Genomic DNA, 22,554 nt, shown 5'->3' on the forward strand with positions numbered 1-22,554 from the left:
TACAGGAGACATATTTCACACTGCTTAAATTGATATGTATTAAAGTAAAAATCTAAAGTAGCTTGATAAGCTGACTGCTTTTTTTATACACTTCACCTACTACAAGGTTAAAGAGTTGCAGAATGTTGGTGTAATTTTAAGCTGAGGTCTATTTGAATGTTATAGAATTTATATTTACAGAAAGTGCTGGAACTAAGGAAGAAATAAAACGAATCAAACTCTGTAGCAAGTAATAGTGATCAAATTGTGAACTGGGATACAGTAAAACTTTGTATGTGGTGGGAAATATCCATTGTCCCACTTGATTTACAATAAAACCTAAACAGAACACCTGAACATCTCCTGTTAAAGTGAAACTACTACCCACTGAGTGCTGATTTCCACTGTTTAATTTAATCCATATAAGCAGTGGTATGTAATTGGAAATCTAGATCATGCATCTTAATCATTTTAAAAACATACATTTGTGTTCAACTCCAGAAAACCATCTCACAGTTACAATCGCTTTTACAAAGTACGTTGTAAAATTTCAGCTCAGTCTGAGAACCTGAAGTAGCACCTTCTGTGGGTTACAAAATCTTTGAATCAATGTGGCTGGTGTTGTAATTTCAAAATGAGTGGCTGTTTATGGCAACTGAACCAGAACTTGTTTCTTTTTCCCTTTTGTCAAATGGTCAATCTGTAGCACTCACTCAGTTAGCTCTGTGTGGAAGGAAACGCCTGAATATAAACCCTACTTATACAACCATTGGATATGGGCTACATGGATGGAACTCCAGCCAAATTGCACACTCCATCTTGTACTGGCATGAAAGCTACACTTTTTTTTATACACACACAACATGCACATTTTTAGAAGTAGTTTCTTTCTCTGTTGTCTAAAGGGAAGAAAGTTCATGAAAGCATCTGTTTTAATGATTAACCTGTATTTTAGCTTTCCATATAGCTGTTGTTTCAAGTATGCTTTCATCTTCACCAACTTATGGCAGCCTAGAGATTTAACTGGACCTGGGGTTGATGTGTCGCATTAAGAATTTACACTTTAAGCAGAGCCACTTCATTCAGATAAAGATCAGGAGTGGACTTCCCGAAACTGAATTGGACAGCAAGATTTTTTATAAACCTAAGTACAGTAATAGTAACATTTTGCTGTGACAACCTTGATGGCACTTGGAAAAAAAACCATTGCATGTTGCTGCAGAAATGTAATCAATTCTAATTTTATACCAAAATTTAAGATGTTGCCTGTTGCTTCTATGCATTAATTAACAGTGGGGCCTAGTTTATATTTTTAGTGACTGGACTGACCTGTGCTTGCAGCAGGTAATTCAGTACAAACATAGTTCAGTGCCATTAGAATTAAAGTTGCTGCTCATGATGCCACAACACCCAGCCATCTTGGAAGATATGTGTTTAGAGATATTTTGTTTGTTTGTTTCCTACCAGTACCTTTATAACTCTAGTATTTTAATATTTGTCATCAGTGAGGATAAGTTTTTTTTATTCGTTCATGGGATGTGGGCGTCGCTGGCAAGGCCAGCATTTATTGCCCATCCCTAATTGACCTGGAGAAGGTGGTGGCAATTCTTGAACCGCTGCAGTCTGTGTGGTGAAGGTACTCCCACAGTACTGTTAGGGAGGGAGTTCCAGGAATTTGACCCAGCGACGATGAAGGAACAGCGATATACTTCCAAATCAGGATGGTGTGTGACTTGGAGGGGAACTTGGAGGTGGTGGTGTTCCTATGCGCCTGCTGCCCATGTCCTTCTAGGTGGTAGAGGTCGCGGGTTTGGGAGGTGCTGCCGAAGAAGCTGCTGCAGTGCATCTTGTAGATGGTACACACTGCAGCCATGGTACGCTGGTAGTGGAGGGAGTGAATGTTTAAGGTGGTGGATGGGGTGCTAATCAAGTGGGCTGCTTTGTCCTGGATGGTGTCGAGCTTCTTGAGTGTTGTTGGAGCTGCACTCATCCAGGCAAGTGGAGAGTATTCCATCACATTCCTGACTTGTGCCTTGTAGATGGTGGAAAGGCTTTGGGGAGTCAGGAGGTGAGACACTCACCACAGAATACCTAGCCTTTGACCTGCTCTTCTTGCCACAGTATTTATGTGGCTGGTCCAGTTAAGTTTCTGGTCAATGGGATTCGGTGATGGTAATGCCGTTGAATGTCATGGGGCGGTGGTTAGGCTCTCGCTTGTTGGAGATAGTCATTGCCTGGCACTTGTGTGGTGCAAATGTTACCACTTATCAGCCCAAGCTTGAATGTCATGCAGCTCTTGTTGCATGCGGGCATGGACTGATTCATTATCTGAGGAGTTGTGAATAGCATTGAACACTCTGCAGTCATCAGCGAACATCCCCATTTCTGACCTTATGTTGGAGGGAAGGTCATTGATGAAGCAGCTGAAGATGGTTGAGCCTAGGACACTGCCCTGAGGAACTCCTACAGTGATGTCCTGGGGCTTTGATGATATGACTCCAGCCAGTGGAGAGTTTGCCCCCTGACTCCCATTGACTTCATAGAAACATAGAAACATAGAAGATAGGAGCAGGAGTAGGCCATTCGGCCCTTCGAGCCTGCTCCGCCATTCAATGTGATCATGGCTGATCATCCAAACCCAGTACCCTGTCCCCGCCTTTTCCCCATATCCCTTGATCCCTTCAGCCTCAAGAAACATATCCAACTCTTTCTTGAATATATTTAATGAACTGGCCTCCACCGCCCTCTGTGGCAGAGAATTCCACAGGTTCACCACTCTCTGGGTGAAGAAATTCCTCCTCATTTCAGTCCTAAATGGCTTACCCCTTATCCTTAGACTATGACCCCTGGTTCTGGACTCCCCGGCCATCAGAAACATCCTTCCTGCATCTAGTCTGTCCAGGCCTGACAGAATTTTATAGGTTTCGATGAGATCCCCTCTCAATCTTCTAAACTCCAGTGAGTATAAGCCCAATCGACACAATCTCTCCTCATACGTCATTCCTGCCATCCCAGGTATCAGCCTGGTGAATCTTCGCTGCACTCCTTCCATGGCAAGAACGTCCTTCCTCAGGTAAGGCGACCAAAACTGCACACAATACTCAAGATGTGGTCTCACCAAGGCCCTGTACAACTGCAGCAAGACATCCTTGTTCTTGTACTCGAACCCTCTTGCTACAAAGGCCAACATACCATTTGCCTTCTTAACCGCCTGCTGCACCTGCATGCTTACCTTCAGCGACTGGCGTACAAGAACACCCAGGTCTCTTTGCACTTCCCCTTCTCCCAATCTATTGCCATTCAAATAATAATCTGCCTTCCTGTTTTTGCCACCAAAGTGGATAACCTCACATTTATCCACATTATAGTGCATTTGCCATGTTTCTGCCCAATCACCCAACCTGTCCAAATCGTACTGGATTTTCCCGACATCCTCCTCGCAGCTTACCCTCCCGCCCAGCTTTGTGTCGTCTGCAAATTTGGAGATATTACATCCAATTCCCTCATCCAGATCATTAATATATATTGTGAACAGCTGGGGTCCTAGGACCGATCCTTGCGGTACCCCACTAGTCACTGCCTGCCACTCGGAAAACGACCCGTTTATTCCAACTCTTTGCTTTCTGTCCGCCAACCAGTTCTCTATCCAAGTCAATACCTTGCCCCCAATCCCATGTGCCTTAATTTTGCACGCTAATCTCTTGTGTGGGACCTTATCGAAAGCCTTCTGAAAGTCCAAATACACCACATCCACTGGTTCTCCCTTATCTATTTTACCAGTTACATCCTCAAAAAATTCCAGTAGATTACTTTTGTAAATCCATGTTGACTTTGTCCGATCCTGTCACTGCTTTCCAAGTGCTCTGCTATTACATCTTTTATAATAGACTCTAGCATTTTCCCCACTACCGATGTCAGGCTTACCGGTCTATAATTCCCCGCTTTTTCTCTACCACCTTTTTTGAATAGTGGGGTAACATTAGCTACCCTCCAATCCATGGGTACCGTTCCAGAGTCTATCGAGTTCTGGAAGATGATCAGTAGTGCATCTACTATCTCTAGGGCCACTTCCTTAAGTACCCTGGGATGTAGACCATCAGGCCCTGGGGATTTATCGGCCTTCAGTCCCATCAATTTTCCTAACACCATTTTCCCATAAATACTGATTTCTTTCAGTTCCTCGCTTTCATCAGACCCTATGTTCCCCAGCATCTCTGGGAGGTTATTTGTGTCCTCCTTTGTGAAGACAGAACCAAAGTATGCATTTAGTTGGTCTGCCATTTCCTTGTTTCCCATTATAAATTCCCCCGATTCTGACTGCAAGGGACCTACGCTTGACTTCACTAATCTTTTTCTCTTCACATATCTATAAAAGCTTTTACAGTCAGTTTTTATGTTCCCTGCTAGCTTACTCTCATATTCTATTTTCCCTTTCTTAATTAATCCCTTTGTCCTCCTTTGTTGACTCCTAAACTGCTCCCAATCCTCAGGATTATTGCTTTTTCTAGCCAATTTATATGTCCTCTCCTTGGATCTTATGCTATCCCTAATTTCCCTTGTTAGCCACGGTTGAGTCACCTTTTTTGTTTTATTTTTGCGCCAAACTGGGATGAACAAATTCTGTAGCTCATCCATTCGGTCTTTGAATGTTTGCCATTGCCTATCCACCGTCAACCCTTTGAGCGCCATTCCCCACTCAATCCTGCCCAACTAGCTCCTCAGACCATCGTAGTTTCCTTTATGTAAATTGAGGACCCTTGTCTCTGAGTCAACTACTTCATTCTCCATCTTAATAGAAGATAGGAGCAGGAGTAGGCCATTCGGCCCTTTGAGCCTGCTCCGCCATTCAACGAGATCATGGCTGATCATCCAAACCCCAGCACCCGGTCCCTACACCGACAGCCATCCCACCCAAGCCCTATCCCCGTAACCCCATAACCCCATGTATTTAATCCCCCCTAACACTAAGGGCCAATTTTTATCATGGCCAATCAACCTAACCCGCACATCTTTGGACTGTGGGAGGAAACCGGAGCACCCGGAGGAAACCCACGCAAACACGGGGAGAATGTGCAAACTCCACACAGACAGTCACCCGAGGCCGGATTTGAACCCGGGCCCCTGGCGCTGTGAGGCAACAGTGCTAACCACTATGCCACCGTGCTGGAGGTTGGGGATGGCATTAAAAGGGAAATTAAAGAAGCGTGCAATAAGGGCACAGCAGTCATCATGGGTGACTTTAACCTACATATAGATTGGGCCAACCAAGAAGAATTCGATCATATTATGATCGCTCCGACCCAAGGGGCCTCGTACAACAAGATTGCTAATTAATCCTTTCTCGTTGCATAATACCCAGTCTAAGATGGCCTGATCTCTGGTTGGTTCCTCGACATATTGGTCCAGGAAACCATCCCGTAAACACTCCAGGAATTCCTCCTCCACAGTATTGTTACTAATTTGGTTGGCCCAATCTATATGTAGGTTAAAGTCACCCATGATGATTGCTGTGCCCTTATTGCACGCTTCTTTAATTTCCCTTTTAATGCCATCCCCAACCTCCACCTTACTGTTTGGAGGTCTATATACCACTCCCACTAATGTTTTTTTCCCTTTAGTATTTCTCAATTCTACCCATACAGATTCCACATCATCAGAGCTAATATCCTTCATTACAATTGTATTAATCCCTTCTTTAACCAGTAATGCTACCCCACCTCCCTTTCCTTTTTGCCTATCTTTCCTGAATATCGAATACCCCTGGATGTTGAGTTCCCAGTCTTGGCCATCCTTGAGCCACGTTTCTGTAATCCCAACCAAATCGTATTCGTTTACCTCTATTTGCGCAGCCAATTCATCCACCTTATTACAAATGCTCCTCGCATTAAGACACAAAGCCTTCAGGCTTTTTTTTTAACGCTCTTAGACCTATTAGAATTATTATTTACTGTGGCCACGTTTGATTTAAACCGTTGATTTCTCTGACTGCCACTTTTGTTTTTCTCCTTCCTATCTTTTGCTTTTATCCCTGTTTTCCTTTCCTCTGTCTCCCTGTTCAGGTTCCCAACCCCCTGCCATTTTAGTTTAAACCCCCCCGAACAGTGCTAGCAAACCTCTCCGCAAGGATATTTATCCCGCTCTGGTTCAGGTGCAACCCGTCCGACTTGTACAAGTCCCACCTTTCCCAGAAGCAGGCCCAGTGATCCAGGAAACTAAAGCCCTCCCTCCTGCACCAACTCCTTAGCCACGCATTCATCTGCTCTATCCTCCTATTCCTATACTCACTAGCACGTGGCACCGGGAGTAATCCAGGGATTAGTACCTTTGAGGTCCTGCTCTTTAATCTGCTACCTAGCTCCCTAAGTTCTTGTTGCAGGACCTCATCCGTCTTCCTACCTATGTCGTTGGTCCCAATGTGAACCACAACCTCTGCCTGTTCCCCCTCCCCCTTCAGAATGCCCTGCAGCTGTTCAGTGACATCCTTGACCCTGGCACCAGGGAGGCAACAAACCATCCTGGAGTCACGTCTACGGCCACAGAACCATCTATCTGTTCCCCTTACGATAGAATCCCCTACCACTATTGCTCTCCCACTCTTTTTCCTCCCTTCCTGAGCAGCAGCAACACCCCCGGCGCCAGGAAGTTGGCTGCTGCTGCCTTCCTCTGGTGAGTCATCCCCCTCAACAGTATCCAAATTGGTATACCTGTTTAAAAGGGGGACGGCCACAGGGGTCTCCTGCACTACCTGCCTGCTTCTACTGCTCCGCCTGGTGGTCACCCATTTCCCTCCTGCCTGTGCAGCCCTACCCTGCGGCGTGACCAACTCATCAAACGTGTAATCCACGACCCTCTCAGCATCGTGAATGCTCCACAACCCATCCATCCGCAGCTCCAGCGCCTCAATACGGCCCGTTAGTAGCTGCAGCTGGATGCATTTCCGGCACACGTGGTCATCAGGGACACTGGCAGCATCCCTGAATTCCCACATAGAGCAAGAGGGGCATAACACGGGGCTGGGCTCTCCTGGCATGACTTACCCCTTTAATTAATTTAAATTAATTCAATACCACCAGTTAAAGATATACTCTAGGGCGCTTATTTACCAACTGTCCCCACTACACCACAGAGACCCAAGAAAATATAAACCGCAGAATTTAAGCTTGTAATAAAAGAGATACTCACCAACCAATCACTTACCTGCTTCCTGGTGACGTCACATTTGGATTACTTTTTACCTCTCTCCTCTGCTGTTGAATTGGTACGCCTCACCTCGCAACTGCCGCCGATTTCAAACTGCCGCCGCTTTTAAGCTCTGCCGGTCACTGCCCCCTCACAGGTCCGAGTTTTACTAGGGCTCCATGATGCCACACTCAGTTAAATGGTGCCTTGATGTCAAGGGCAGTCACTCTTACCTCACCTCTGGAATTCAGCTCCTTTGTCCATGTTTGAACCAAGGCTGTAATGAGGTCTGGAGCCGAATGGTCTTGGCAGAGCCCAAACTGGGCATCAGTGAGCAGGTTATTGGTGATTAGTGCCGCTTGATAGCACTGTCGATGACATCTTCCATCACTTTGCTGATGATTGAGAGTTGACTGATGGGGCGGTAATTGGCCAGATTGGATTTGTCCTGCTTTTTTGTGGACAGGACATACCTGGGCAGTTTTCCACATTGTCGGGTGGATGCTAGTGTTGTAGCTGTACTGGAACAGCTTGGCTAGAGGCACGGCTAGTTCCGGAGCACAAGTCTTCAGCACGACAGCCAGGATGTTGTCGGGGTCCATAGCCTTTGCTGTATCCAGTGCGCTCAGCCATTTCTTGATATCACGTGGAGTGAATCGAATTGGCTGAAGACTGGCTTCTGTGATGGTGGGGACCTCCGGAGGAGGCCAATATGGATCATCCACTCGGCACTTCTGGCTGACGATGGTTGTAAACGCTTCAGCCTTGTCTTTTGCAAGGCTGTCATGATCAATGCATTAAGTCATTCACTTTTATATAAGTCCTAAATGAATTATATGTGCAAAAAACCCTTTTACATTAAACTAGGACACTTTATTTGTCAATCAAATATATAAAAAATCTCTGTCTTGCCTGTGCTGCAAGAAGGAAGCCATTTCTTCCTGTGCTTTGTCACTTCATTTCAATAGCATAGAGGGCACAATATATAAGATAGGAAGTTAGAGCACTAATGCCAAGTGAGTGGCTCAATTCGCATTGAACTGAAACTGATGCAAAATGGTATACAATCAGGGCTAGTGCTAAAGGCTGTGTGCATTATATTTTATGTATATATGTACATTATGTATTTTTATCATGGCTTACAGTGAAATACTCTTCTAAAAGTGCATTATCAATTACTCAAAGCTGAACTGATTCATGCTGTAAGTAATGCAATGGTTCTGCCACTTATAGGGCTGAAATTTTAGATCTTTTGTGGTAGAATTTAAACAGTTTTATTTAGGAATCTTCTCAAACTTAGTCACTGAATTAGAATTTGAGCATTGCACTTTAAAAAAAAAGTAAATAAACAATAACTCAAATTTGCTTTTGTGCCGTTTGTTCTAGCAGATGGCCTTCTTCAGATTTAAGGTGCTTTACAGATGGGAGTCGCAGCAGCCTGCTCTGCCACAGCTACCTCTGTAGGTTGATAGATGGGTATAAATCTCAACAATCATTTCTTGACAACCAATTTATAGAATCTGATCTGGTTAAAGACATGTCTTTCATACTCGAGCCACAGGAAATGGCTTTTTTTTTTTACAGTCTTGTTATATTTCATCAGGATGCCCCTCTTAATGAAATCGGCTTTAATTACACTTTTGTTCCATCTCGCTGTGACGCCCTTTAAATGTACATGTGTGAACAGACCCCGGTTCCCCCCCCCCCCACCTGAATTCATTAGGAGCCCTGATGGTTCTCAGTCTGAGTGACATCTTTATTACTAAATCCAAGTGTATAAAATCACCTTGTCACAGTGTCATCACAAAAAAAAAGGCGAAGGTGGTTACCGTGGAGTATCTGAAACGGGACCTGGGACAATCAGTGTGTAAAGTCAGTCTCTTAATGGCAGTAAAATCAAATGTGCCAACAACTCCACGACTCCCCGCTGCTAGCTGACAGCATGGTGCAAGACGCTAGGGCTAAACATTCAGTTAAACAGTGATTGTGATGAAATGCCACTCTGTGCTTAGCACAAGAACTGAACAGGTGTAGAGCGTGGTTTTTTTGCAGACTGCAGGAGTATCACAGTGAAAACACATCCTGTGCATTTTATTTTCGAGGTAAGTGGAAGTCTAGCGTAAATTAAACTCTGCACCAGGCTGTGCAGTAAGTCATGTGCACATTTATTAAAATTACTGCACAAACATTTTTTTTCAAAATTTGCGAGCAAAGATTTACCTGAATTGAATAGGAATGTATTTTGTGGGGAAATTCTTTTTTTTAGGGGCCATTTTCCCAGGCACCAATTGATTCCCAGTACTGTATATCTAAAACACTGGGTGATCTCTATTTAATGAGGACAACTGGATATATGGAAAAAAAATCATTTTTATTAGAGTATCCCCTTGAATAGATTTCAACCCTGTTGCAACACATGTTTTTACAGCTTTTAGCACAAAAAACAAATGGCAGGGGAAATGATATTCAAGTATCGGTACCAATGTAAAGGTACATTTTCCTGGGATTTTTTTTGCTGACATGGATTGGAAGGTTAATGGCTGTGTTTCTAAATAAGCCTAGTCTCATACAGGATTTGTTGAGGATGCTACTGTTGAACATTGCTCTTACAGCCTGCCTTCTCATAAGTTATTTTCCCTTTTCTTTGCGTTTAACTCTTTATCTTCCTCCATCCTCTTTTTTCTTATAATCTACACACTTTTAAGACCCAAGCTTGGTGCTAACTAATCACTGATTCACCGAGCCGTCTCTTCTACTCTGTTCAGCCTTGGTCATGCCACAGAACCAGGAAGATGTTCCAAAACTGGAAAACAGCAAGACAACCAACCCTCTTATGGGTTCCCAATTTTGAAAGTGATAGTAGTAAATCTGGATGGTAGGTGTCTGCTTTTGAATCATCAGTGACACACAGGACACACTCCTATGAGGGTGCAGGCACATGGAGCAACTTCATTAGTAACCAATATTGTTGAAAGCTTTTTTTATTTGCATTTCTTCATGTGGTTGCAGAACTGAAGAGAAAAGAAAGTCTTTGAACAGTTATTTCCTGCACACGGTTCTTTCTATTAAATGATTTGGAAAAACTCAGTAGGAAGGTTAGATTTATTTCAGCTGGGCCCCTCTCTACTCCCTGCTGTGATTCTGAAATCATGACCAATGTTCTTTAATATCAAAAGGTTAGATTCCATTTTCATCAATTTCAGGAAAAGAAAAATAAGCTGAGAGATTACTGCTGTACGAAAGGCAAATAACGCGATGAATGAATTCACAGAAAAAGTGAAATTATACTGTTTTCTTCATATGCAGTAAAGTCTTGGCTGACTCTCCGCCACCTTTTTAAAAAGAAAGTAAAATGAAGTTGCATTTATAGAAATTGTGATGCTTCTTGTTTATGTAATTGAACATGACTACACTCTACAAATTGGCAGGTATAATAGATAAAGACTTGTGAACTTTATTGTAAGTGATGGGTAACACGTCGACCATTTGATATCTTTCGATCAACTGAAGGATGTTGCATAATTGAGATACAGCAAAAATGGAGTAGGAGGGATACTTAGTGAAAAGGGAAAAGAGAGAAATGTATCCGGATTCATCAAATTCTATAAACAATGGCATTTTACAACAATCACTTAATCTAATCGGGCTGGTTTACATTTGTTTTTGTGAGGAGGTGGAATAGGAATGTTGTAAGCTATGTTTCTATTTGATATTCTTTATAGTCTGCTCCATTAAAGTTTGTGCTGCAGTATCACAAGTTTTTTATACAGTAACACATTAGTATGGATAATACTTGTTTGTGTCACTGGGCTGTTTGACTGTGTTTAATCAAAAGTGAAATTAACACCACGGCCATGATACCAGTTAGGAGTCCAACATTACAAAATGTTTTAAGCATTGATCTTCTCTGGCATACTGCAGAACTTGACAGCAAATATACAGACTGCTGTAGAGGACTAATCTTATGGAATATTAGGGCAAAATATCTGCATAAAAGAACTTGACTCTTTGTACTATTTTTAATGACATTTGAAAAGAAATAAAATTAAACTAGAAACCTGAAAATGGATTGAAGAAAGTTGATGATTATTGTCACATAATTGCATCCATTCCCGATGCTCAGAATATACATCATAGATCTCCAACTGGCACACACCAAGATTGGAGAATTCTTGTCTTGTCCTTTTTGCAAGATTCCTTCAGTCTGCACTTGACCCTTTTTAATTTATCCCTTTCAGACAATGTGTTCAGCTCCATTAGAGCAAATGTAGTTTGCTTTATTGTTGTATTTCAATAGCCACTGTCTTGCCAGGAGAGTAAAGGACTGCAGTATGCTATTAAGAGGATTGTGTGACATTATGTCAAACTCTGATGAGTAGTTGCAGTGTGAAGCTCCTAGTTTTCCTCTTATTTCTTCTTGCTGTAGTATCTGTAGTTTTCCAATTTTAACTCTCTTGCTGTAATATCTGTAGTTTGCCAATTTTACCTCTCTGAATTCCAACAGATCCCTTGCTCCCTTGTTTATTAATAGAATATTCTATTTTCTGCCCTTCATTGAAGTAATTCACAATCTATGTGGAGGTAATTTTTAAAATTTATATACACAATTTAAAAAGCAAATAAGTACATTTCTAGAACAGCACATATTCCTTTTTGTTCCCCATTCTCACCGTCTGGCACTCATTTCGTCTACACTCAGGATTTTAATCCTTACCTATAGAAATCTCAGATACAGCTGTAAAATGCTGTTGTTTCCAAAGTAAAAAGCGTTCTCTCCTCACCACTACGCCTTAATGCAATGATGATATGTTTGCTCCAGCAGTTGACAAGCCATTGTATCATTTAGATTCCATAATGACACCTTGTCATACTGAAATGGCCATGTTTTCTCAAATCATACGTTACAGTGTTGATTCCTGACATACTGTATCATCTAGATGTGCTTTTTTCCCCTGTTCCAAGTTGAATGCAGTTTGGTGCCATTTTCCTATTGACTGATCCATATTTTGGCACCTTGTGTGGAGAGTACAATTAGTTCAGGCAGAAAAGTGAATTACAGTGTGTTCTTCAAAGCAGAAACGTTAACATTGTAACTGGATTCTTTCACTGGAGCACAAACGAATTACAGTGATTACTTTCAGAACTGCTAATCTAAATTCAGAGAAGGTTGCTCCTTCAGTTTGTAGAATCTTTTCAGAGCAAGAAAAAAATTGCATCTGAATGAGATGGAAAAGGAAACTGATTCATAAGAATGTCTTCAAATGACATTCAGTTTGGATAAACTAACTTTACAGTTGTAAGTTGCCACAAGTCCAAAATGTGGTTTATTCTCAGATGAAAAGCAATGCTTTTCAAAGTCTATTTTAAACATCACTATTCTGAAATTTTTTTTTGCAAAGACTAAGGCCTAGAAATTGGGTTTTGGCTTAGCCAGGGCTTTAGCGCCGGAAGTTAGTGCCGGCGCTAAGTCCCCTGCGCGCGCCAAAAATTCAGTGGCGTCGCGCCCAAACGGCTGCCGGCGCTACTGAAGGGTCTTTGCGGCGGTACATCGGCGCAAACTGCCGTTTCGCGCCGCAATTCCGGCGCTGCGGCACCCGATGCGGTGCGGCAGGCTGGGGACGTGCAGGCCTCCTCCTCCCGTTAAGGAGGAGCTGCCTGCACCCGGCCGCGGCCCGCGCAAATCAGCTTAAAAATGAGCCCGGCACCTCGGACAAGTGCCGGGCTTGCATCTGTTCCGGGGGGGGTGGGGGGAGAAGTCCGGGGAGGGAGCTGCGGGCAGGCGGCCGGCGGGAAAGTGGCCGGCCGCCGCGGGGCCTTTAATGCGCCGGCGCAAACTGAAGTAAGGCACCTCTGCCAGAACGTTGCTTGCGGCTGCCACGGGCGAGGCGGCCGCAACTCAATTTCGGAGTTCGGGCGGGTTACCACGGCAACCGGGACGCTGCGCACACCGATGACGTCATCGGTGCCGGCGCAGCGCTACCGGTGCAACGCCGATTTAGGGCCCCAGGGAATTTTTAAACTGGCCATAACTCTGGCGCTAGTCCCTCTAGCGCCTCAAAAGCGGCGCTAAGGCTAGTGAATTTCTAGGCCTAAATTTTTAATATATATTTTTTTAAATATGGCAAGTATTGTGTTGAAGCTAATTACTATCCTGTATCCAGGAAAGACCAGTTAAGAAACCACATGATTCTAAAAAAGGTGCATTATTGTACAAGCAAGAAATTCCTGCATGCTAAATAGTGCTCACTGGTCTGTATATGTGTGGGAGGATCAAAAATGGAGTCAGCCATGTCAGTTTGCTATCATTTTCACAATAGTAATTATATTGAACAATTTGCAAATACAGTCCAAATATGATGGCTGCCCCATTATTTGTTAGGCATTGTTTGTACGCAGGAATTATTGATTTGCAAGCCTAAAAATATTCAAACAATTTTAACAAAATTTAATAGAACTATTATCCAGTTTAATAGGTCCATCCAGTTTAACAAGTATGATAGCAAAATACTATAGCAAAATACTGTGGCTTTCCATTTCCTGCTTTTTTCCAGTTCTGACGAAGGGTCATCGACCTGAAACGTTAACTCTGTTTCTCTCTCCACGGATGCTGCCCTGGCCTGCTGAGTTTTTCCAGCATTTTCTGTTGTTATTTCAGTTTAACAAGTACACTGGCCATATTTTGGTGACCACATTGACTTGCCTTTATATGGATTTGATATAAGGAAAAAAGGGAGAACTTTTTCTTCCATTAGTCTGCCTCACAATGGATGACTTGCTGACTTGGATGGTGTCAGCATCAAGGGTTCTGTGTGACCATAGGAGACACTGAAGTGCAATGAGCTGAGTGATGCCATTTTCTCTTCTTCTTAGCCCAACAAAGAAGTAACAAAACTCACTCAGCTGAAGCAGGAGTATTCAAGTCCAAGCACTGACCATCACTCCAGCTAATGACCTGCAGGTCAAAGGGCAAATGCTGTATAGAAGCATAGAAGATAGGAGCAGGAGTAGGCCATTCGGCCCCTCGAGCCTGTTCCGCCATTCAATGAGATTATGGCTGATCATCCAAATTCAGTACCCTGTCCCTGCCTTCTCCCCATATCCCTTGATCCCTTTAGCCTTAAGAAATATATCCAACTCCTTCTTGAATATATTTAATGAATTGGCCTCCACTGCCTTCTGTGGTAGAGAACTCCACAGGTTCACCACTCTCTGGGTGAAGAAATTCCTCCTCATCTTTGTCCTAAATGGCTTACCCCTTAGACTGTGACCCCTGGTTCTGGACTCCCCGGCCATTGGGAAAATACTTCCTGCATCCAGTCTGTCCAGTCCTGTTAGAATTTTATAAGTTTCAATGAGATCCCCTCTCATTCTTCTAAACTCCAGCGAGTATAATCCCAATCGACCCAATCTCTCCTCATACGTCATTCCTGCCATCCCAGGTATCAGTCTGGTGAATCTTCGCTGCACTCCATGGCAAGAACATCCTTCCTCAGATAAGGTGACCAAAACTGCACACAATACTCAAGATGTGGTCTCACCAAGGCCCTGTACAACTGCAGCAAGACATCCTTGTTCTTGTACTCGAACCCTCTCGCTACGAAGGCCAACATACCATTTGCCTTCTTAACCACCTGCTGCACCTGCATGCTTACCTTCAGCGACTGGTGCACAAGGACACCCAGGTCTAGTTGCACTTCCCCGTGCTTGAGCCCGTAGACTGTCCTCCAAAAATAAAGCCCATCAATAAACTGCTACAGTCACAAAATGTTGTTCTTATTGCTCCAAAATTGATAAGGAAATCAGAGTGCTGCTAAGGCCACTGAAGAGTCAATTTCAAGTCTCTTACAGAACCTGCAATACTGTATATATGTTAAAAACTTTAGAATTTTCTTATTGAGATTAATCAAACTTTCAAGTTATAAAATGGGGAAATCTGGAAAGTTTCAGGTGACAGTGGGAATAATGGCCAGATAACTGTGTTACATCTGCTCATCAATGGAGTATATGTGTAACTGGCAAGGGAATTAAGAATTTTATCTGGAGATGTATTTAATTTAGTTGGAGACATAATGGGCTGGATTTTACCTACCGAGACGAGTTGGGGCGGGACTGCTGCCTTCCGGGTTCTAGCCCCGCCCCCAGTGACATCCGACGCACAGACGCTAAGGGAAAGCCAGTGTCGGATGATGGCAGTTGATGACGCTTCATTTGCCAGTTTTCTTAAAGGGACAAGTAGCATTTATTTTTGACAGATGATCCATCAATGTTTGACAACATTGAGGTGCTGTCAGACACTGACAATCACTGTACAAATGTGAGCCCTTGTACCCAGGCTCTCCAATGACTCTCTCCTTAGGATAAAACAGATGGCAGCTGCAGGTGATATTACAGAAGCAATCTGTCACTTCTCCCAATGAGGTGAGGCCACACAAACACTTCAAAGCTTGTCACCTACAGAAAAATCTGAACACATTACAAATGACTTTCCCAACATCTCCTTACCTCTGATACTCACCAGTGTCCCATTGGATCCTTCACACCACTTCTACAGCTGTCATCTATACACAAACATTACAGCAGACCCACAGCATGCCTCGCTTACGCTGGCGGAGTTCCCCGATGTCGGGAAGCCCACAGCAGAAGTCTCAAAATGGGAAAAAGCCTCTTAACTGCTTGTTAACTACCTGTGTAGTTATAAGTGGCTATAATCCTCTTCCTGCCACTAGGAGTCGGGTCCCTGCGCAAATCGGGGACCCAATTCCCGGGAAGATTGTTTGGAGGCGGGTTGGGAATGGGTTCGGGACCCGCTTCCATTCTTTTTGATTTTGCCAGCAGTCCCGTCTCCAAACCCACCTCCTCAGGGCTGGTAAAATCCAGCCCAATAGGTCTACTACCTGGAGATAGATACATTCTCCTAGCAAGTGTAAATAAGTGGGGAAACCCAGCAACTGAAGGAAATAACTGGTAACACAAATACTTACACCTTGCTATTAGTTAACTGCTATTGATTAAGTAATAGCAAGGTAGAAGTAAGGCTGGAAACATACTAATCCTTTTTGATTGGTAAGTTTCCTGCCTTATATCTTGCAATTAGCTAATTGCATTTGGTCATTCATTTAACTCTAGGACTGCAAAGGTTTTTTTTTTAATTTGTCTTCAACAGGTTATCAGTTGTCTTTCCCTATCTAATAGTGTGTTATACATTTCTCTTTGTTAGTATAGAAAGGGGTTAAAATGTCAAGCAGGTAACTGCTCTTTCTGTCCAGCTCTGTTTGATATCATAGGGACATTCTTTACCAGGCTGCACGAGTCAAGGACCTTGCCTGCAACAAATTTTCCTTGCAGCCAGTGCTGTTAATGAGAGCAGTAATTAATTGATATCTCTCCCATCCCTTGACTACCACTCGGGGCAAAGAGTGGGGATTAAATTTTTCCCAAGTCAACATTAGAGAGAGCTGAATGTGCATTGACTTACAACAGCTCTGTGAATTCCTCTAATTTAGAGTACTTACTCTTCCACTTATTACATTGTAATTACTGCTCTCCAATACATTATGTTCACAGACTTCAGTTGGAAATTATTAGTGCACTCTCCCTCTCTCCCCTTGAAATTCCTTGGCACTATTAATGTGGGACTGGAACATGCACAACTATCTATAAATTCAGTTGTCAGGTGCTAGTTTTTATTCTGGTCTGCAGTTGAATTTAAAATTAGAGGCACTAAAATTCACATTAGCAGCAAGCGCAATGGAATTCTAAAAACTATATTTAACAAAGAAAACCTTTTCTGTCAGAAAAAAGCTATTTGGGAGGTTATGATCTTATCCTTTTGTGGGTGAAGAATTGACTTCATTCCATTTTGTGCTGTCAATGCAAAATTTGATGTCACTCTGCACTGAACGCAGAGATTTGGTTGTGTTTTTCAAATGGGGGTTAATTTGTGTCAATTGAAAAATTATTAAATCAATCTTTGGGGATTTTTGCCATTGTACTTTTTTTTGTTACAAGTTTTCTATTAGCATTTTGAGACAACTCGCATTTAAATCTCAAAGTGTTAACTGCAGTAATTGCTTCAAATCTTGCTGTGCCTATTTTGCCCAACATATCTGTATTTTAAAAATCTTGTCAGTCTTTTTAGCAATAAGCTAGAAAAGATTATATTCAGATAATACATTTTTTTTTAACGGTTGCGTAATGACGGTTAGAATTTGTTCCTGAGGAAGAATTTGAAAATGAGAAAAATGATCTTTGGGAGGGAAACAGTTTTGATGATGATTTCCTTCTTTCCCCCCCCCCTCCCCCCCTCCCCCTGCCTTTAAGTTTTGTTTACCACCTGTCTTCAGCTTTGATAAACCTCTGTCATGCCCTTATGCTGATTATGTTCGTGTAGAACAACTTGTATTGACTAACAAATGAATGATGCCTGGCCCCTTGCCTATCAGAAAGGCCCTAAAGAATGTTGTTTTTAATTCAATGCTTTTCACAGGCTTCTCTGCAGAATGTCAGCCAAGGATCGACACATTGATTCGAGCTGCTCATCATACATTAAGACAGAGCCGTCCAGCCCTGCCTCGCTGACAGATAGTATCAATCACCACAGTCCAGGTGGCTCGTCGGACGCCAGTGGGAGCTACAGCTCCACTATGAATGGACACCAGAATGGCCTGGACTCTCCCCCGCTCTACACCACGACTAGCCTGGGCAGCAACGGCAGCTCCCGTAAACGGTACGATGACTGTTCGAGCACTATAGCCGAAGACTCGCAGACCAAGTGCGAGTACATGTTGAACTCCATGCCCAAAAGATTGTGTTTGGTCTGCGGTGACATAGCATCAGGATATCATTATGGTGTTGCTTCCTGTGAGGCCTGCAAAGCATTCTTCAAGCGCACTATACAAGGTAATGCCTCTTTCCTATTCTACCAAATATTCTTACAACTTTTTTTTGTAATAAAGGCAAAAGATACTCTTATCAGGACACACATTTGACAAAGGCCCGATTGTGTACTCTCAGTTTCAACACTAATGGAGCAACTTTGCTTTATTCAGCTTCTAATGAGTTAACTAATGACCCTAAATTAGCTGTGGTTATCACTTGACAAAATAAACAGATCAGCTAGTAAGTTGTCCGAAGAACAAGCACTTTAAAAAAAAATCAAACTCCTTTTAAAAGACTTTCCACAGGTGATGTAAAGAGGTCAGCAACTGTATGGAGCAAACAATCTCAAACTGAACGTTTCCTCAGGAATGCAGGCAATGGTCAGTCCTCTATTACTCCTTATAGTCATTTCCACTACTTTTAGCAGGAACCAGCTGATTGTTTTCAATTGGATTCACGCAAAATGAAAAATAACTTCAATATTCTAAAAGTGGCTTTATCCAGTCACAACCTCCTGTATTTCTGGAAAAAAAATGGAGATGTTTTTGAAGATAAATATTGACTGGACTTGTTCTTCATTGGCATTGTTCTTTTACTACTGTTTGTACATTAAGTAGTTATTTATGGTATAACTAAAATTTGGCCAACTTTTTGTAGTTCTAAAAAAAAACCACATTATTCTCCTTTTGTTTAAATGCTCAGGTTTCCACTAACTCAAGTATATACACTAATTTCAGGTGAATAAAGATCTAAATTACAATGTAAATAACCTTTTTTGGTGGATCATGGGAATTTTTAAAGATGAAAATGAGCAGTTAATGGTGTGTACAGTAATTAATGACTAGTTAATGATGCATACAGTAATTAATGAAGGTGATGTGAGATTGAAACTTGAAAATAATTTTTGAAAAAATCCTTCTAAAACAGTTTTTCTCACAAATAAATGTCATTATTAACAATAATTACCTTCTCCATTTACGTGTTCGTTTGTGTAACTTCTGTACAAAGTAGTCATATAAATTATGATGAGATAGAATGATCAAAAGAAAAAAAAAGTCGGTTAGATCAAACAGGACCTAGGCTTTGGATAGTTTATGTGTAGCTTGCGTCATCTATAGAATATCAATTCATTAGAAATCGAGTCATAAGTCTTGTGACTTTTTTGGCATGAAGTATGATTCCTTATCTGAAATTATGGTTACATTTAAGATGACAGGAATTTTCCATTCTTGCACAACATTCAGAGCTTCACTGAGTACTTGCAGTGCATGTGGTGGCATAATACACAACACAGAGCCATTGCAACCAAGCTCCTACTCTCCAGTAATACCTGAATCCATTAGATTACTGCATTTGTGGTAGCGCATCACCATTTAATTTCTAAGAGCATCTACAGGTAATTAGGTTATAATGGATTCAGTATTTGGTCACTGATTTTGTTTGTTGCTCAGCAGTTCCTACCTCATATGGCATCAATGGCTGCTGTGGTTAATGGTACTGGCCTGTTAGATGCACAATCATTGCCCCATATGCTACATTATGCAGACCAATCGCTGTTTCCATTTATGTGGCTGTGAAGACACTTTTACAGCAAGTTACAGATTGCATCTAGCCATAAATGTTTCCATAAATGGACCCCAGTAGGTTTTCCTAATTTTTAATATCTTCAATTAAGCAAATATAGAAAAGAGAGAGATCATTTTATTCTAAAAGAAAAAAATAAAACTTCTGGACCATATGTCCGGGTTTCTGCTAGCAAAGTTAATGGTCCTCTCTGTTCTAATAAATATTAATACATTTTTCCGAATGTTATTCTTTCTTTGTATATGTAAACATTGTTAGGAATTTCAAGCATTATTTTTTATTCCTGAAGTAGAGATTGTACAATTTGTGTCTTCTGAATGCAAGTTGAATTGTAACCTTTTCAGTTAAGCAGTTGTGCGAAAGGGATGTATGTGTGAATAGATTTCTTTCCCAGATCGGTTGTTTTACACAAGGTTTTGCATTGAGTGAGGAGTTTTCAGTATTTAGTCTCTTAGTGTTCCACTAATCTGTTATTTAATGAGGAAGCATCGGCTCAGAGAAGGGTAGTCAATATAAATCAGTGTTTACAAAGTGTGATTAACTCTGAAATATTTCATCAGAGCTGCTGTCCCAGGTGGATGCGGTGCTAATTACAGGGAGTTGCATATGTTTCTAGGGGAATGTGATGGACCCTGAGTGCTGCTAACATGAAGTATCAAGGTTACAATTACACTCACTGCCAACCTGCCTTGTCTGCACTAGCAATTTATGCACTCTGTGCGATGACCCTCCTCTCCAGAGGACAATAAACAAAATGCATTTTCATTAAGACACTAATGTATTTAACCACAGAGGACCAGAGAAGGTTGGGGAGGAGGGTAGGGAGGAGAGCAAAGAGAGGGAGGAAGAGTTGGGACTGATTTAAGAAATCAGCAGATATCCAGCTCTGTGTTCTTAAAGTAGAATGCTCAGTCAGAATTTTTCCATGATTTATTTTTCTGTCCTTTTGTTACTGTAGGTAACATCGAGTACAGCTGCCCAGCGACAAATGAATGTGAAATCACAAAGCGTAGACGCAAGTCTTGCCAGGCTTGCCGTTTCATGAAATGCCTAAAAGTAGGCATGCTGAAAGAAGGTAAGGTGCATTATGGTGTCTTTTTTTAATCTCCAAATGTTTCATTAAGCCTTCTGCAGGCAATGCATTTCGTATTCCTAGAAAGGTAAGGAAAACCTTAAATAAAATGTTTGTTTTTTACAGTACAATGCAAGGTACAGTATGAATAAATAGTCATATTTCATTGTGATCTATATTGTTTTTAGTAATTTTTATGGAACTAAAATGACAAGCACACAAAATATTAATGCCAATAAATATATTGTATATATTGTTGTCAAATCTGCATAGCTAAGTTAAATAAAACATAAAAGTCAATTTTATATTTATTGTATTTTGGTATTTACGTAGCTGACTTTAGAAGTCCTAACAAACTTATTTCATAACATTCAATGTACTTAAATTGACTTATTTGAGAGCGACATTTTCTGACCTATTGATGCAAGTAATGTATTGTACATAAAATTAAAAAATATAAATAATTATGGTCGTAGTCTACAGTGGATTCAATGATTTTGTCAAACTCTAGTTGACCATTTCAACAGCAGAACTTTATGAAAGCCAAGTATTTGACTTTTTCTTCATGTTTGCTTAAGTAATGAATCAATAAAGAAGCTCCTAATCAAACACTCTTCTTCCAACTCCAAGGTGGAAAGTTCAATTTCCAAAGTTTTATTTCAACTTGCTTGTCAATTCCTAGCAGAGTTCACCAGATGGAAGATTACATGAAAACGAGACATTCAATCTTGAGCTTGTGGGGTGTTTTTGTGGTGGGAAGGAAGGGAACTGATTCAGTCTGGGTTCACCCACCTGAATCACACCTCTTTATCAACCATTCACAAAGCTGTGTTTGTCACATCCATGTAGAAGTGCAACTACCCCACCTTTCTAAGTATCTGAGAATGCATGGTCTTGAACAGCCAACAAGCGACAGAAAATAGAAAGTGATGGGGGAAGAAAAACTTTCAATAAAAAACACAATATTAAAATGAATAGTGTGTGGAAATTGGAAGGGCAATGCTTCTAATGTTTATACAGGACTGGTAAAGCTGACTCCTCCAAGAGGAGCACTCACTCTACTTTGTAATTAAATGTTAATAGTAATGGCTCTTGAAAGAGAGAGGATCCCCTTTATCACCTTCTACTAGACTGCATTTTAAAACCACCACAAATCAAATCCACATGACCTACCTTTTCAAATGTGGCCATCTTTCACAGAATAAATAAATAAGAAATTGAGCTAATCCACTTCAGGTACCACATTGAACAGAAGAGATGGGTCATTTTACAACATAATTCAATTTATTAATGTATCCTGAAATGTTTAATGTCAAGAATTTGCAAAACAAAAATGTTGTGATATGCTGACACAGCTAAAGGAACACTGTCATTGTAATGTCATTGTTATACGGATTTCTTCACCAATGTTCTCTCTGTCCTGCCACCAAAAGTGCACTTTAATGCAGCTGGTGCTAGTCCAATCTCAAAACTGTCAACATCTGTAAGGCTAATTCCAAAACCGGGTCCTGTGAATTTTGCTTTACAGCAACCGTAGTTTAACTGCATTCATCACCAAGCCAAGTTTAATATACAATTTACAACAATTTTCTGTTGATTTATATTCACTTCTTTTCAACCAGTAGAAAATATGATATTAAATGCAGGAGACAGGTAACTTGCATTCAACAAAACTTTGCAACTCCCCCCCCCCCCACCTTCCTTTTCTTCTTGCCCATCTCTGAATAAAAAAGTAATCAGGCAGTATAATTGGGTGCTTTTCACTTGCACCATACACATATGGTGCCAGTACTGTACCAGCAAGTGCAGAATAACCCCAGTGGCATTGTCTTCAGAACTGTTACTGGTCTAATGCAATATGT

At 41.5% G+C, this 22,554-nt stretch overlaps 1 protein-coding gene across 8 annotated transcripts in view; it reads left to right on the forward strand.

The window, feature by feature from the left end:
- Positions 1-22,554, forward strand: part of esrrga (estrogen-related receptor gamma a) — a 233,516-nt gene that overhangs the window by 148,972 nt on the left and 61,990 nt on the right. For all 8 annotated transcript variants that reach the window (XM_085981118.1, XM_085981127.1, XM_085981142.1 and 5 more), the window contains 2 exons: positions 17,645-18,057; positions 20,579-20,695. In XM_085981118.1, the coding sequence (XP_085837244.1) occupies positions 17,645-18,057; positions 20,579-20,695 (530 nt within the window). The remainder of the gene's footprint in view (positions 1-17,644; positions 18,058-20,578; positions 20,696-22,554) is intronic.

Source organism: Somniosus microcephalus, chromosome 3 (assembly GCF_052327205.1).
Source record: "Somniosus microcephalus isolate GS21.2 chromosome 3, FLI_Smic_1.0, whole genome shotgun sequence".
Taxonomy (NCBI): Eukaryota; Metazoa; Chordata; class Chondrichthyes; order Squaliformes; family Somniosidae; genus Somniosus; species Somniosus microcephalus.